Genomic DNA, 13,097 nt, shown 5'->3' with positions numbered 1-13,097 from the left:
TCTTTAGAAGAGCCTCCACAGAATGACTGTTTAATGGAGCATGCCTACCCCCTCACATGGCCACTATCAGGTTACCACATTTTATATTCTTTATAACACCCATCACCATCTGAAATTATGTCATGTCTTTGTCACTTTGTTTAATTGTCCATCTCACCACTAGAATGTGAACTTCTTAACACTGGAGATATTGGCGATTTTGAGTTCTGCTGTGTTTCCAACACCTAGTGCCCAATACGTATTTACTGAATAAATGGTTGAATGAAATCCAATTTTCCTTTTTTTTTTTTAAGATTTATTTGTTTATTTTAGAGAGAGAAAGAGAGCACATGAGCAGGGGGAGGGGTAGAGAGAGAGGGACAGAAAGAATCTCAAGCGGACTCCCCACAGAACAGGGAGCCTGACACAGAGCTCGATCTCACAACCCTGAGATCGTGACCTGAGTTGAAGCCAAGAATCAGACGCTCAACTGACTGAGCCACGCAGGTGCCCTTGAAATTCAAGTTTTCAATTTTCTTACCCTTAACCGTAGTATTATAAAGGTAGCTATACTCTCCTAAAAAAAAAAAAAAAAAGCATTACCTAATAAATTAAAAATAAACATGCTAAAGAAAAAGGCTTGGGGTGCCTGGGTGGCTCAGTCGTTAAGCGTCTGCCTTCGGCTCAGGTCATGATCCCAGGGTCCTGGGATCGAGTCCCACATTGGGCTCCCTGCTCAGCGGGAAGCCTGCCTCTCCCACTCCCCCTGCTTGTGTTCCCTCTCTCGCTGTGTCTCTCTCTGTCAAATAAATAAATAAAATCTTTAAAAAAAAAAAAAAAAAGAAAAGAAAAAGGCTTGACGCTTATTTGAAACCTTGAGCACAAGATCAGGAATCATCCCACAGTGTCCATGTGCTTAATTATTTATTCTCAGCTTTTAAATTCCACTAACAAATAACATAGGCACTAAGTGGAATGATGCTGAGCCGGCTTAATTAGTAACATAAAAAGAAAACAAAAGGCAAGTCATCTTCTCACACACCCAGACCCCAGCTTCAAGGCAGTCTAGGGAAGAGCGGCATTTGGGTTTGCCTGAACCGAATGCTCCACAAAGAATAAGCCAATGAACCTCCACTCGTTGCCCAGTGGTAGCAAGAGAATTGGTGAAGCCCCATCTGCCTCTTCTTCCCATAGCGGCCACCATGTTGGGGCCAGCTGGAATGGCACCCCCTTCGCTGCTGCACCCGGATTCTCTCATGGTATCCTCCACTCAGAGATGGCAGTCCTAGACCATGCTCAGATGCAAGCCTGATCTGTGAAGCCACTTAGGCTGATCCCATTCTCTGTGGCAGTGCTGGCTCAGAAGGCATGTGACTCCCACTGAGGCCAAGGGGACATCTAGAGAAATTTTCTGGGGACATCTGGGGGGACAGTCCTTGCTATTTTGTTCTGTTTAAGTCAAACAACCTTTCATTAGATATTGTCGTGTCTATCTCAGTGTGACACCCAGAAGGGCAGCAATTGTTCTGGGACAAAGCTGATGTTCCAGGGGCAGCCAGGCAGGAAGATGGAGAAGATCTGAGTCCCCCATGCTGTACTTCAGCCAGGGAACTAATGAGCTCAGGGGGTTCCCCGCCTCAGGACTTACGTGGAAAATTGGATTACTGCCATAACCACTGAACAGGATGGGCTCTTTGCTTTTGACCTTGGTCCCTACCCCTTTGATACTGACCTGCTGCTAGAAAGAGCGTGGTATAACCAGTGGCTCTGCCCCATTTAGGCAGAAGAGTAGGCCTTTCCAGTGATCTGGAAGGCCCCTGCTTGCGTCCAGCTGCCATCCCCTCTGCTTTCATCTCTCACAGCTTCCCCCTTTGCTCACTCAACTTCAGCCACACCAGCCTCATGTCTAGTCCTTGAACTTACCAGAGAAGCTCTTGCCTCAGGGCATTTGCATCGGCGGTTACCTCTACCTGAAACTCTCCACCCCAGATATCCACATGACTTGATCTTTTGCCTTTTTCACACCACTGGTCAAATGTTATTTTTTGCACGAAGGCTTGACCCTCCTATTTAAAAGAGAATACCCACATTCCTGCACCCCTACTGATTTATTTTCCTCTATTGTACTTACATCCTTATATTTTATATTCTACTTATTAATCTATTGTCTGTCTCCTCTGCTACTGAGTCTCCAGGGCCTTGAATGCCTAGCACACAGTAGGCAAATATCTATTTGTGGATATTTGCAGGACTAAGGGGGGAGGGAAATAATTCTTTTACTATTCTAGGTATTTTGAGATGAATTTTCTGTTGCAGCTGAAAGCATCTTGAGTGATGGGTTTCCCTTGCAATGCCTTGTAACTAGTGCCCTGCATTTTAAAGACAGTCAACCATGTTTCAAATTCAGAGTCAGTACTTCTAGAACAGAGTTGCCCCCACCCAAAGTCATCAATCCATATTGTGTAGTGGAAGATGAGAAGTAGAAAAATCGCCTGTGTATGATTCAAAAGTTTGCTTTCTGGTCTCTATGAGACCTTGGGCAATTTAAAATTTATCTCTATCTGCCTTAACCTCCTCATCTCTCTGAGGAATAACCTGTCTACTATCTGTAATATCTATACTATCTCTTTTATCTCTGTAATGTGGGATTATAAGACCTACTCTAGTTATCTCCCCTGGGGGTTATAAGAAATAAATGACCCATACATGTTAAAAGCAGGAAAATGCTGTGTATATTTGTAAGGGATTGTTTTGAATGAGCTATTTTATTCTCCTGAAAGCATTCATTATTGTTGTGTTAATGGTAATACTGATTTTTTTTTTCATTTGGTGACATTTATTACTTACTGAAGTCCATATTCATTCAATAAATATTCACTGAGCCTCTATTCGGTGCCAGGCAACTTTCCTAGGAGCTCTTGAACACTAACTGAGGTCAGACAGGTGTGTTACCGGGAAAAGTGGTTAAACTTCCCAAGCCTCAATTACCTCCACTGTAAAATGAGGGTAAGTTGCCTGGTATCTTATTGATGTGACAAAGCTGAAAGGGGATAATATACTGAAAGTTATTATTATAAAATCTGGCTTAGTGAAGTCTGATTAAATAGAATTATCTTTTTTATTACTCTGTCATGGCCAGGCATTGTATAGTATTTTCAAAGACCTTATTAACAAAGCTTCTCAACATCATAGCCCAGAAAAGATGAGTAATTTATCCAAAGGAATAGATGAGCCCTACCTGAACTCAGCCCAGGGCCTGACACATAGTAAGTGCTCCATAAATGTTTGCTTTTTAAACACATTTCGTGTGATTGGCATTTGGGCATGGGTGAAATGATCAGCCACAAAGCCTTTTCTCTTTCTTGGCCCGGAACATGTTTAATTACCTAATGCTTACAAAGAGGACAGGATGTTTGACCTGGGTCCTGCTCGGAGAACTTGCTTCCCCTCCCCCACAGAGCCTTGCCAGCTTCCTAGGAGTCCACTTCTCCCCCGGCTGCCTTCAGAGTACCACCAGCCTGCAGCTCTCTGCATCGACAGCCTCCCTCACAGCTGAGAAAAATGCTTTCATCTTGTGGTAACTTGTTCATAATCTGACCAATTTTGCTTCTAGTGGATTGGAGCCCTGCACAAAGTAAAGTTACTTAGGAAATCCCTTTGTGGACTACAGGTGCACAGAGGAGATCCAAGCTTCCTTTTGACACATAGAGGAGAGGTTTTCATTCCCTTCAGCGCCTGGGGCAGAGCTGGGCTGCACAGTAACCTTGTATTTATTGGCATTCTGGTTTCCTTTAAAAGCACTCCAAATATGCTCAGATGTCTCCCTCTCTCTCCTCTGATGTAAGGAAAGAAGGAATAGAATTTCTCAGTGTGTCTTTTGGATCAACCCATGTTAGAATTATCAGGCATGTCTGTGCAATTTGCAAGCTCTTTGACTCCATCCCAGCTGCTCGGAATCAGAATCTCTAGGGGTAGGACCTAGGAATATGCATTTTAACACCCTCCCAGATTATTTGCATGCACAATAAGGTTTGAAGATCATTCAGTCACCTAAGGTCACTAACTAGGTAGCTGAACCCAGTTTCAGATTAGTGCCTGATGAATAATCTTATGTTGGTGGCTTGGCCTTGTTGATCCAGAAAGCTTCCACCCAAACCAACAGCTCTTCCTCCTGAAACTAGAGTTCTTACCACAGCCACCACTACACCCTGGCTCCGGGAGCAGGAGAAGCAAGCAAGCAAGCAAGACTCCATCTTCTATCTCTTTTTTTAAGGAATTTTTTTTTTTTAAAGATTTTATTTATTTGACAGAAAGAGTGAGAGAGCACAGCAGTGGGGAGAAGGAGAGGGAGAAGCAGGCTCCCCGCTGAGCAGGGACCCTGATGTGGGGCTCGATCCCAGGACTCTGGGATCATGACCTGAGCCAAAGGCAGATGCTTAACCATCTGAGCCACCCAGGTGCCCCTACATCTTCTATCTCTTAAGCGAAGATCTATGGCGTAACATAATCACCCTATGCCTTGTAGGTTGCACAGACAGCTGAGAAAGGTTATTTGTCAGTCACTGACTTCTCTCTATAAAATGAGGTCATAGTCTTTACACTGCTTTGAGACAACCCAATCAGATTGATTGATTGATTGATTGGCAACAGCAAAAAGTCGTAATACCCAAAGGGAAACCGAAAAACCATTCCCCAAATCCCTGCATTTCTCAGGGCAAAGATCAGACTTTCCCTGCAAATGTGTTAGGTAGAGGACTTCCCTTTGCAAGGAAGCCACTCACAAGCATCAGCTTTTAGTTGAGGGTGTATGGAACGCACCTCATGGGGGCAGCCAGATTGATACTTTTCTCTCATTAGAAAACAGAATCGATAGAATGCCTCATCCATTCCTCTACGTGAGCCATCTTGTCAGAGCGAGGGGAAGAGAAGAAGGTTATGCCCGTGGAGCAAATCAGAATAAATATCATAGTTATCTCCCGTCAATAAGATGGAATGACCTGTACCGACAAATATTGAAGAACCGTGGGATGAGGAATTGTAGCATCAGAAAGAAGATGGCCACAGAAATCCCATCAGGTAGTTCTGATCTCTTCCCACGCACAGAATCATGCATGAGACGTGGTCTCACGTCCAGAGTGGGCGATTTCCACCATGGAAAGTTCTCCTGTGACGACACAGCGGAGGATGTCATGGGATGAAATCACACGTGAAGTGCGTGAGTGGCACAAATCAAGTACAAGAATTACACATGGCAAACCTTTCAATGTGTAAGCGTCTTCCAAGGATCAACTAAGTGGACAAGGCTTAGAAGTCATCCTAACCGCAGCAAAACAGGGGAAGCTGGAGGCCACTGACAATTGTTTGCCAAGTGTGTGACCTACGTGAGGCCATCCAGTACAGTGGTTCCAAATACTACTGATGTGCTGACACCTCCCTCATTTCAATCTCTGCCTCCAACTCCCATTCTCGCTCTGAAGAGCCGCACTCATGGATACAAATTTCTTCTTGGCATCTACACCTGAGTGTCCTACAAACACTTCACGCTGAATATGTGCAAAATGAAGCTCATAATTTTTCTCCCTCAGGCAGTTCAGGACATGCTGCTCTAAAATATGCTGCTTTGGTATATTGACTATTTTGAGCTAAAGGCACTTAAAAAATAGTATATGTAGGGAGCGGCTTTCACAGAATTCCCCCCTATTTGCCTAAAGATAGAGTCTCCAAAAGGAACTCAGCTGTCACAAATCCTCTCTCTGGGAGTTTCATTAACCAGGGAAGATGGACTCTTATCCCAGGAGAGACTAGAGGAGACACCACCCCCAGACAAACTGGGTCGCAAACTATCACACCTGCCATCTGCTATTCTAAGGGCCCATTTCTCTTTCCCAAAATTCATTTACTTTCCTCTAAGAGGCATACCTCTCTCCTTCCTTCCCCTATTCAGATGACATATAAACGCTCACATCTCAATGCCTTTCTGCATATTCATAATGTTTTTCCTGTGATGTCTCCATGTACATAATATTAACAATTAATAATTTTGTGTACCCTTTCTCCTGTTAATCTGCCTATTGTCAGTTTATTTCATAGACCCAGCTATTGAACCTCAGCGGGGGGCGGTGGGGGGAGTCCATACCCCAAACATGTTTCCTTTCCAGGTTTCCCAGGCTCCACAACTTGTACTCACACACCACCCAGTCAGTCCCTCAAGACCAAAACTTGGGAGCCATCTTAATTCCTTACAATATCCCTCCCTAAAAATCCAGTCCATGACCTCCAAAATATGTCTGGAATCTCTTCTCATCGTCCGTACCTTCTCTTCTCTAATAAAGTCACGCTGTCTCTCAATAGAATTCCAAGAGTTTATTAAAATGGTATCAATTTAGTCCTTAAACTCCTTCAAGGGCAAGGAATCCCATTATTCTCAGAATAAAATCCAGACTCTGTGAGGTGACTTAAAAGGTCCGGTCTGATCTAGCCCTGTCCTGCCTCTCTGGTAGGTAGCCCAAGACCACAGTTTTCTCCCACCCAGCTCCCGTCATATTGAGCACTCCTCTGTGTTTCGAAAACATCATCTTTTAGATGGCGCTGGGCCTATATGAGTACTTGTTTTATTACTCCCTACAATGACCAAGGCATGGTTCTTTGAACTCTGGCACATTCCCCACCTTCAGACCGCAGTTCAGGTGCCACCTCCTCAAAGGGGCTTTCCCCGGCGCCCTGTGCTGAGGTGTTTCCTCCAGGAACTCTCTCAGACCACCCTGTTTACATCTTTCCTAGTGTTCATCAAAACTTCAGATGATCTTCTAGTTTTATACTTTTTTTATTGGCCAAGTCTCTCATTATAAAACCTTTTTTTTTACTTGTACATCATATAAATAGATATTTTAAATAACACAGCACATAGAAAATGGAGGTATATCCCAATGATAAAAATCACAGTAACTAATCATAATTACTGAACATTTTCTATGTGCTGTGTTGTTTAAAATATCTAATTATAGTCTAATTGTTCTTCAGGTAGATTTTATTATCCCAATTTTCCATATTAGGAAATGGAATAATGAAAAATTTGAGGTAACTTGCTCTTTGACAATAAGAAGCAAGGCCAGGGGCACCTGGGTGGTTCAGTCGGTTAAGCATCTGCCTTCAGCTCAGGTCATGATCCCAGGGTCCTGGGATTGAGTCCCGCATCGGGCTCCCTGCTCAGCGGGGAGTCTGCTTCTCCCTCTCTCTCTCTCTCTCCCTTTACCTCTGCCCCTGTGCATGCCCTCTTTCTCCCAAATAAATAAATAAAATCTTTAAAAAAAAAAGAAGAAGAAGAAGCAAGGCCAAATTTTTAACCAGGTATTTTATTGTAAAACATAGGCTCTTAATCAGGCTACCACATAGGTTTTCCTGCATGAATGTAGGGTAGCTATTAGGCATGTTCAGAGCAGTGTTATTACAAACCTTGAAAATTGAGGAAAATAAATTAGGGCATATCTACTGTTCATAATATGAAAGATGGTCGTCATATATTGTTAAGTGAAAATATCTATTAATAAAATAATATTTCCATTATGACCCTTTTGGTAAAAAAAAAATATTGATTTTGTTCATTACAAACTAACCAGTCCCTTCTGCAGTTTCTGGCACATGGCACTTGTTTGTTGACTGAATTAACTGATGAATATACATAGTCCAGAGGCTAGAAAAAATACACCACAAACTTCAGCAGTATTAATCTGTGGATTGTGAGATTATGAATGAAATTTGTTTTCTGATTTTTTTTTAGTTTTACTTAAAATTCTCTAGACTGAGAACATACACTTAGTACATTTACATTTCCAGAAGAGGAAAAGAACAAATGTTGTATTTTTAAAAACTGTTTAGGTTCTATCTTGAATGACTTCTTCCCATTAAGTCTATCTTTGTATCCCAAATATATGAGATTTCTACCTCTTTTGTACTCAAAGCATCTTAGCCTTGAGTCAAAGCACTTCTTCTTTAGCTCACTTTGCCTTGTATTATTTTTACTAACGTAATGCCTTATTCTTATGTACCAATTCCTGTCTCCCCCCGTAAATGGTGCATTCCTTGAGAATTCGGACTATATTTTATTTATCTTTATTACCCTTTCATTTTCTAGGGCAGTGCTATGGATCTAATAAAAACTCACTCAATGTTTAGTGTTGGGCTCATAGTATTATTTATCCACTATCCTACTGAATAATTTGGAATATGAAAAATTCTCGCCTATTAGCAGATACCTAAGATGTACATTTAATTAAATTAGTCCATGGCCATCTAATATGGCCATGCTGAGCCATATTAGAACCTGAAGTAAAGGAAAAATAAATCAGTAATACTGATCCTGTCTTTATGTAATATTTTGATATTTTATTCATTATGAATTCTTTGTATTAATTTTGGTTTTCCAAAATATTGCATTAAAATATGTATCTTTATTTCTGTCACTTCACCTCAGCCCTACTTTTATAATACAGTATTAACGGGTAATACAATCTGAGCATCTTATAACCACCTAGACACTGTATGTATCATATGTATATTTATATTATATACATATAGAATTATATATAAAAATACACATAACATATATACATGTATATATGCACACATAACTTTATTCACCTAGCATTCACTGCCATCCTAATGGAGTCTGTATTAACTCCATTTCACATACAAAGAAACTTAAGCACAGAGACATTAAGTGACTTTGCCAAGGTTACCAGCTAGAAGGACTTATCAAACTCAACACCGAAAGAACAAATAATCCAGCCAAGAAATGGGCAGAAGACATGAACAGACTTTTCTCCAAAGAAGACATATATATGGCTAACAGATACATGAAAAAGTGCTCAACATCACTTGGCATCAGAGAAATACAAATCAGAACCACAATGAGATACCACCTCACACTGGTCAGAATGGCTAAAATTAGCAAGTCAAGAAACGACAGATGCTGACGAGGATGCAGAAAAAGGGAAACCCTCCTACACTGTTGGTGGGAATGCAAGCTGGTGCAGCCACTCTGGAAAACAGTATGGAGGTTCCTCAAAAAGTTGAAAATGGAGCTACCCTTCAACTCAGCAAATGCACAACTGGGTATTTACCCCAAAGCTACAAATGTAGTGATCCGAAGGGGTACGTGCACCCCAATGTTTATAGCAGCAATGTCCACAATAGCCAAACTATGGAAAGAGCCCAGATGTCCATCAACAGATGAATGGTTAAAGAAGATATGGTATATATCTTATGGAATGCACAATGGAATATTACTCGGCCATAAAAAAATGAAATCATACCATTTGCAATGACATGGTTGGAACTAGAGGGTATTATGCTAAGCAAAATAAGTCAATCAGAGAAAGACAATGATCATACAATCTCACCCATATGTGGAATTTAAGAAACAAAACAGAGGATTATAGAGGAAGAGAGGAAAAAATAAAACAAGATGAAATCAGAGAGGGAGACAAACCATAAGAGACTCTTAATCATAGGAAACAAACTGAAGGTTGCTGGAGGTGAGGGGGGTGGGGGAATGGGGTGACTGGGTGATGGACATTAAGGAGGACATGTGATGTAATGAGCACTGCGTGTTATATAAGACTGATGAATCAATGACCTCTACCTCTGAAACCAATAATACATTATATGTTAATTAATTGAATTTAAATTTAAAAAATGAAAAATTTAAAAAATTTAAAAAATAAAATAAAGTGGTAGAAATGGAATGGAAAAGTCATTAATAGGAATACATAAAGTGGAAGGGAAAGTTGAAAGTTGAATAATCTTTTTAAAGATTTATTTATTTATTTTAGAGAGAGAGAGAGGGGTGGGGAGAGGCAGAGGGAGAGAGAGTCTTAAGCAGACTCCACACTGAGCAAGGAGCCCGACACAGGGCTTGATCTCACGACCCTGAGATCATGACCTTGAGATCATGACCTGAGCTGAAACCAAGAGTTGGGATGCTTAACCATCTTAACCGACTGAGCCACCCAGGTGCCCGTGAAAGCTGAATAATTTTTAATGACTTTGATCAGTGTAGAAAACTAACTTGGGTAGAGCAGGCCAATTAAAAAAATAAAGAACCTGATTGTGAACAACCTTGATTTTTATCAAGTGAAAGTCATTCATTAAATTCACTCAACAAACACTCAACTGTCTCTGAGGCACTATTAGTGTAGGGTGAATGACATCAAAGATATGCTGGCCAGGGAACCTAGCACCAGGGGCAGCATGTCAGTATCCAATCTGATTCTCCTCTTAAAAAATACTTACCGCTTTATTCACCGCTTTATTCACCATTTGACGTGATTTTTCTGACAAAAGTTGGTAGTGAGTATCATTCTGACTCAATGAACCGTTCATTTAAGTATGCTGCTTACTCATTATGGGCAGCAACCATGTGAGCACATCCTCGGTTCCCCTGCGCCCACGATGATCATCTAAGAGCGGGCATGAAAAATGCAGATTCCTGGGCCTTACTCCAAACTCCTAAGTAAGAACCCGTCTTCGGAACAATGTTTAAAGAGCTGAGGCTTTCCAGTCCTACAGACTGGGTTGAAACCTAGCTCAGCCATTTATTAGCTCTGGAGCCTTTGACGAAGAACTTAGTCTTGCGCGTGTGTGTTTGTTTAGCTTCAGTATCCTCATAGGTAAAGTGGGACTAAAAATACCTACCTCTCGTAAGGTTTTCCTGAGGATTGAATTAGAATGAAGGTCTAATTATAATGATTTTTATCACAGTTTACAAATATAGAGTACTTTCAAACTGTCAGGCACTGTGGTAAATGCTGTACCTACATTATCTTACTAACTTCTCTCAAGCACTTGGCAGAGTCCTCACCACACAGTGAATACTCCATTGATAAGAGCTATAGCCTGAGTAGCCACCCAGATCATTGTAACTGGTGGGGAGCCAGTCACAAACACAAGGTTCAGGTCCAGAGTCTGAGAATAATGGATAGCCTGGAACAGGTCAGCCAGGCTGGTGGTCCCCAAAGCCAGCCTACTGCATCAGAATCATCTGGGCGAGCTCATTAAAACACACTGTACCACCCTGGTCCTTGAACCTTTAACTCAGTAGCTCTTGGGGGACCTGGAGGTCTCTATGGTTTAAAAAGCACAAGAGATTTTGAATTATGGCCAAGATGTGAAGCAAGTGGTTAACTTGAGCTTCAGATTTCTTAAAATTCATGAAGTGACGGAGTAAGTCATTTTCTCCCTTTGCCTTTTTCATCTCCAAGGCCTAGGACAATGCTGCCACAAAGAAATGCTCAGAAATATTTTGGATTCGATGAGCATAAAATGGGCCTAACACAGCCTGTTTTGTCTGCTTCCCAAGAGCTTTATGAGAAGTGTTTGTAAAGCTCCAGTTTATAGTGCACCTAAAAAATAGAAGATGCTATACGGTAGTGTAATTTTATAGATTTAGTTATTAACTACTTTTACTGTGCCTTCTCTCACCCTTTTAACATAAATCATTTGGTTTGGAGGTATCCACCATTATAGTGGGTTTCTAAAAATAAACTACAGCAAAATTGCAGATAAAACACCTCCTCCAAATAACTCAAAATAATTTTTACTCAAATTATTCTTACTCAGAACTAAAATGCTGTAGAAGGACCCAAAATTCCACATGCACTTAGGCATGTTAGTTTCCATATTAAATTTCGACCTTGTCAACTCTTCACTCCCTCATTCATTTCTCTTCGCTTTAGACCTGTCTTACAGCACATCTGGTTAACTGTGCCTACTGCCATCACCAGTCTGTCTCAGGTACCCTCACTGCATTCCACTAGAACAGCGAACCTCTAAGGACACCCAGCAGGGCCATTCTAGTTCCTTCCAGTTGCCTATCATTCAGCTATTTTCAAATGCAGACATCCTTTGGGAGAGTCATGGAAGTCTCCAAGCTCAGGCTTATGAGGGAAGAAAGCTAAGAGAATGAGAAACAAGTTCTTCAGGAGGCGGGAAATGGATGCATTATCCCAAGTAAAGGTCCTGGAATAGGAAAATCTCCTGAGAGCCAGAAAGGCAGTTATATGCTAATCCTGGGGCTCAGTGCAGACACAGTTTATAAGACTAGACTTGAATTCTTCACTCTCCCTGTGTGCTTCCTGTACAGAGAAGCAAGTGATCTTCAACAGAGAACAGAAGGAAGAGATTAACATCTGACCGTGCGGCCACGTTTGGCCTCAAAATCCTCCAGAGCAGACCGACAGTCCCGAAACACGACTTGCCCAAGTGTAGCCTTTCTCTCTATGCAAACCTGTTTCACTGAAAGTTCATTTCAGTGCTGCCTCATTGGTGGCAACAAAATAAGCTTCAAAAGAATAAAAGGATAGAAAGAAATCATTAAATCTATTTCTAGCTCAGAAGGCTATTCTGGGATGTGTGGGACCTTACATTCATGGACGCACGGATGAATGTTTTCGAATCTGGAACCAGCACAAACCCCCAAGGAGGCAAGGAAAAGAGGAGAGGAAGCTTCTCCTACCTTCTGTGGCTCCAATCTCGATGGTGCCTTTCACTTGGCTGAAGCACCATAGTGTGTCCTGGGTGAGCACCCCAATTCCTGAAAGCAACACAAGGAGACACTTCAGGTTAGGTAAGAGGTCCCTGTTGTCCTTAAAAGGCCAACAGGGAAGGAGACACATCGTGGAAGCTATGCATTTCTAAAAGGAGGCTTGCACACCAGGTATCATCCTGTTGGAGAGGAGAACCCAAGGAGCGCGGGGAGAAGGACCGGTCTGCGAGCAGCGCGTCCTGCTGTGAATCACGGCTCTGTCCCCTCCATCTGACCACGCCGCCACGGGGACTGTGGAGCAATTGGAGTTGGTCCCTTCTGGGCCCCTGGCAGCATCCTAGCGCGGGCCTGCACCCTGTGTGACTGCCCCTTTTCATGGGAATACTAATGCTTTCGATTGTTTTCCTTCTCTCGTGGTGGGGAGGAGAAAGAGGCAGTTCGTTAGAGGGGAGCGAGGAAAAGAAAGACAACTTTTTTTTTTTTTTTTTAAACTGGTTTCCCAGCTCTCCCAGCTGAACGGCCAGTAAGGGGTCAGATACTGAGAACTTGCGTCTCTCTTGTTCACTTCTTGACTGCT

General features: G+C 42.0%; 1 protein-coding gene across 2 annotated transcripts in view; it reads right to left on the bottom strand.

Annotated features, from left to right (window-relative positions):
• Positions 1-12,880, bottom strand: part of PPP2R2B (protein phosphatase 2 regulatory subunit Bbeta) — a 457,129-nt gene extending 444,249 nt beyond the window's left edge. Inside the window, exons 1-2 of one of the 2 annotated variants that reach the window (XM_078067328.1) lie at positions 12,689-12,880; positions 12,491-12,568 (exon numbers count right to left, since the gene is read on the bottom strand). In XM_078067328.1, the coding sequence (XP_077923454.1) occupies positions 12,491-12,540 (50 nt within the window). In that variant the 5' untranslated portion in view covers positions 12,541-12,568; positions 12,689-12,880. The remainder of the gene's footprint in view (positions 1-12,490; positions 12,569-12,688) is intronic. The other variant, XM_078067330.1, reaches the window with a different exon arrangement.
• Positions 12,881-13,097: the final 217 nt, after the last annotated feature.

Source organism: Halichoerus grypus, chromosome 2 (genome assembly GCF_964656455.1).
Source record: "Halichoerus grypus chromosome 2, mHalGry1.hap1.1, whole genome shotgun sequence".
Taxonomy (NCBI): domain Eukaryota; kingdom Metazoa; phylum Chordata; class Mammalia; order Carnivora; family Phocidae; genus Halichoerus; species Halichoerus grypus.
The sequence above is the reverse complement of the archived record's forward strand: the minus strand, read 5'-3'. Positions and strand labels throughout refer to the sequence as shown.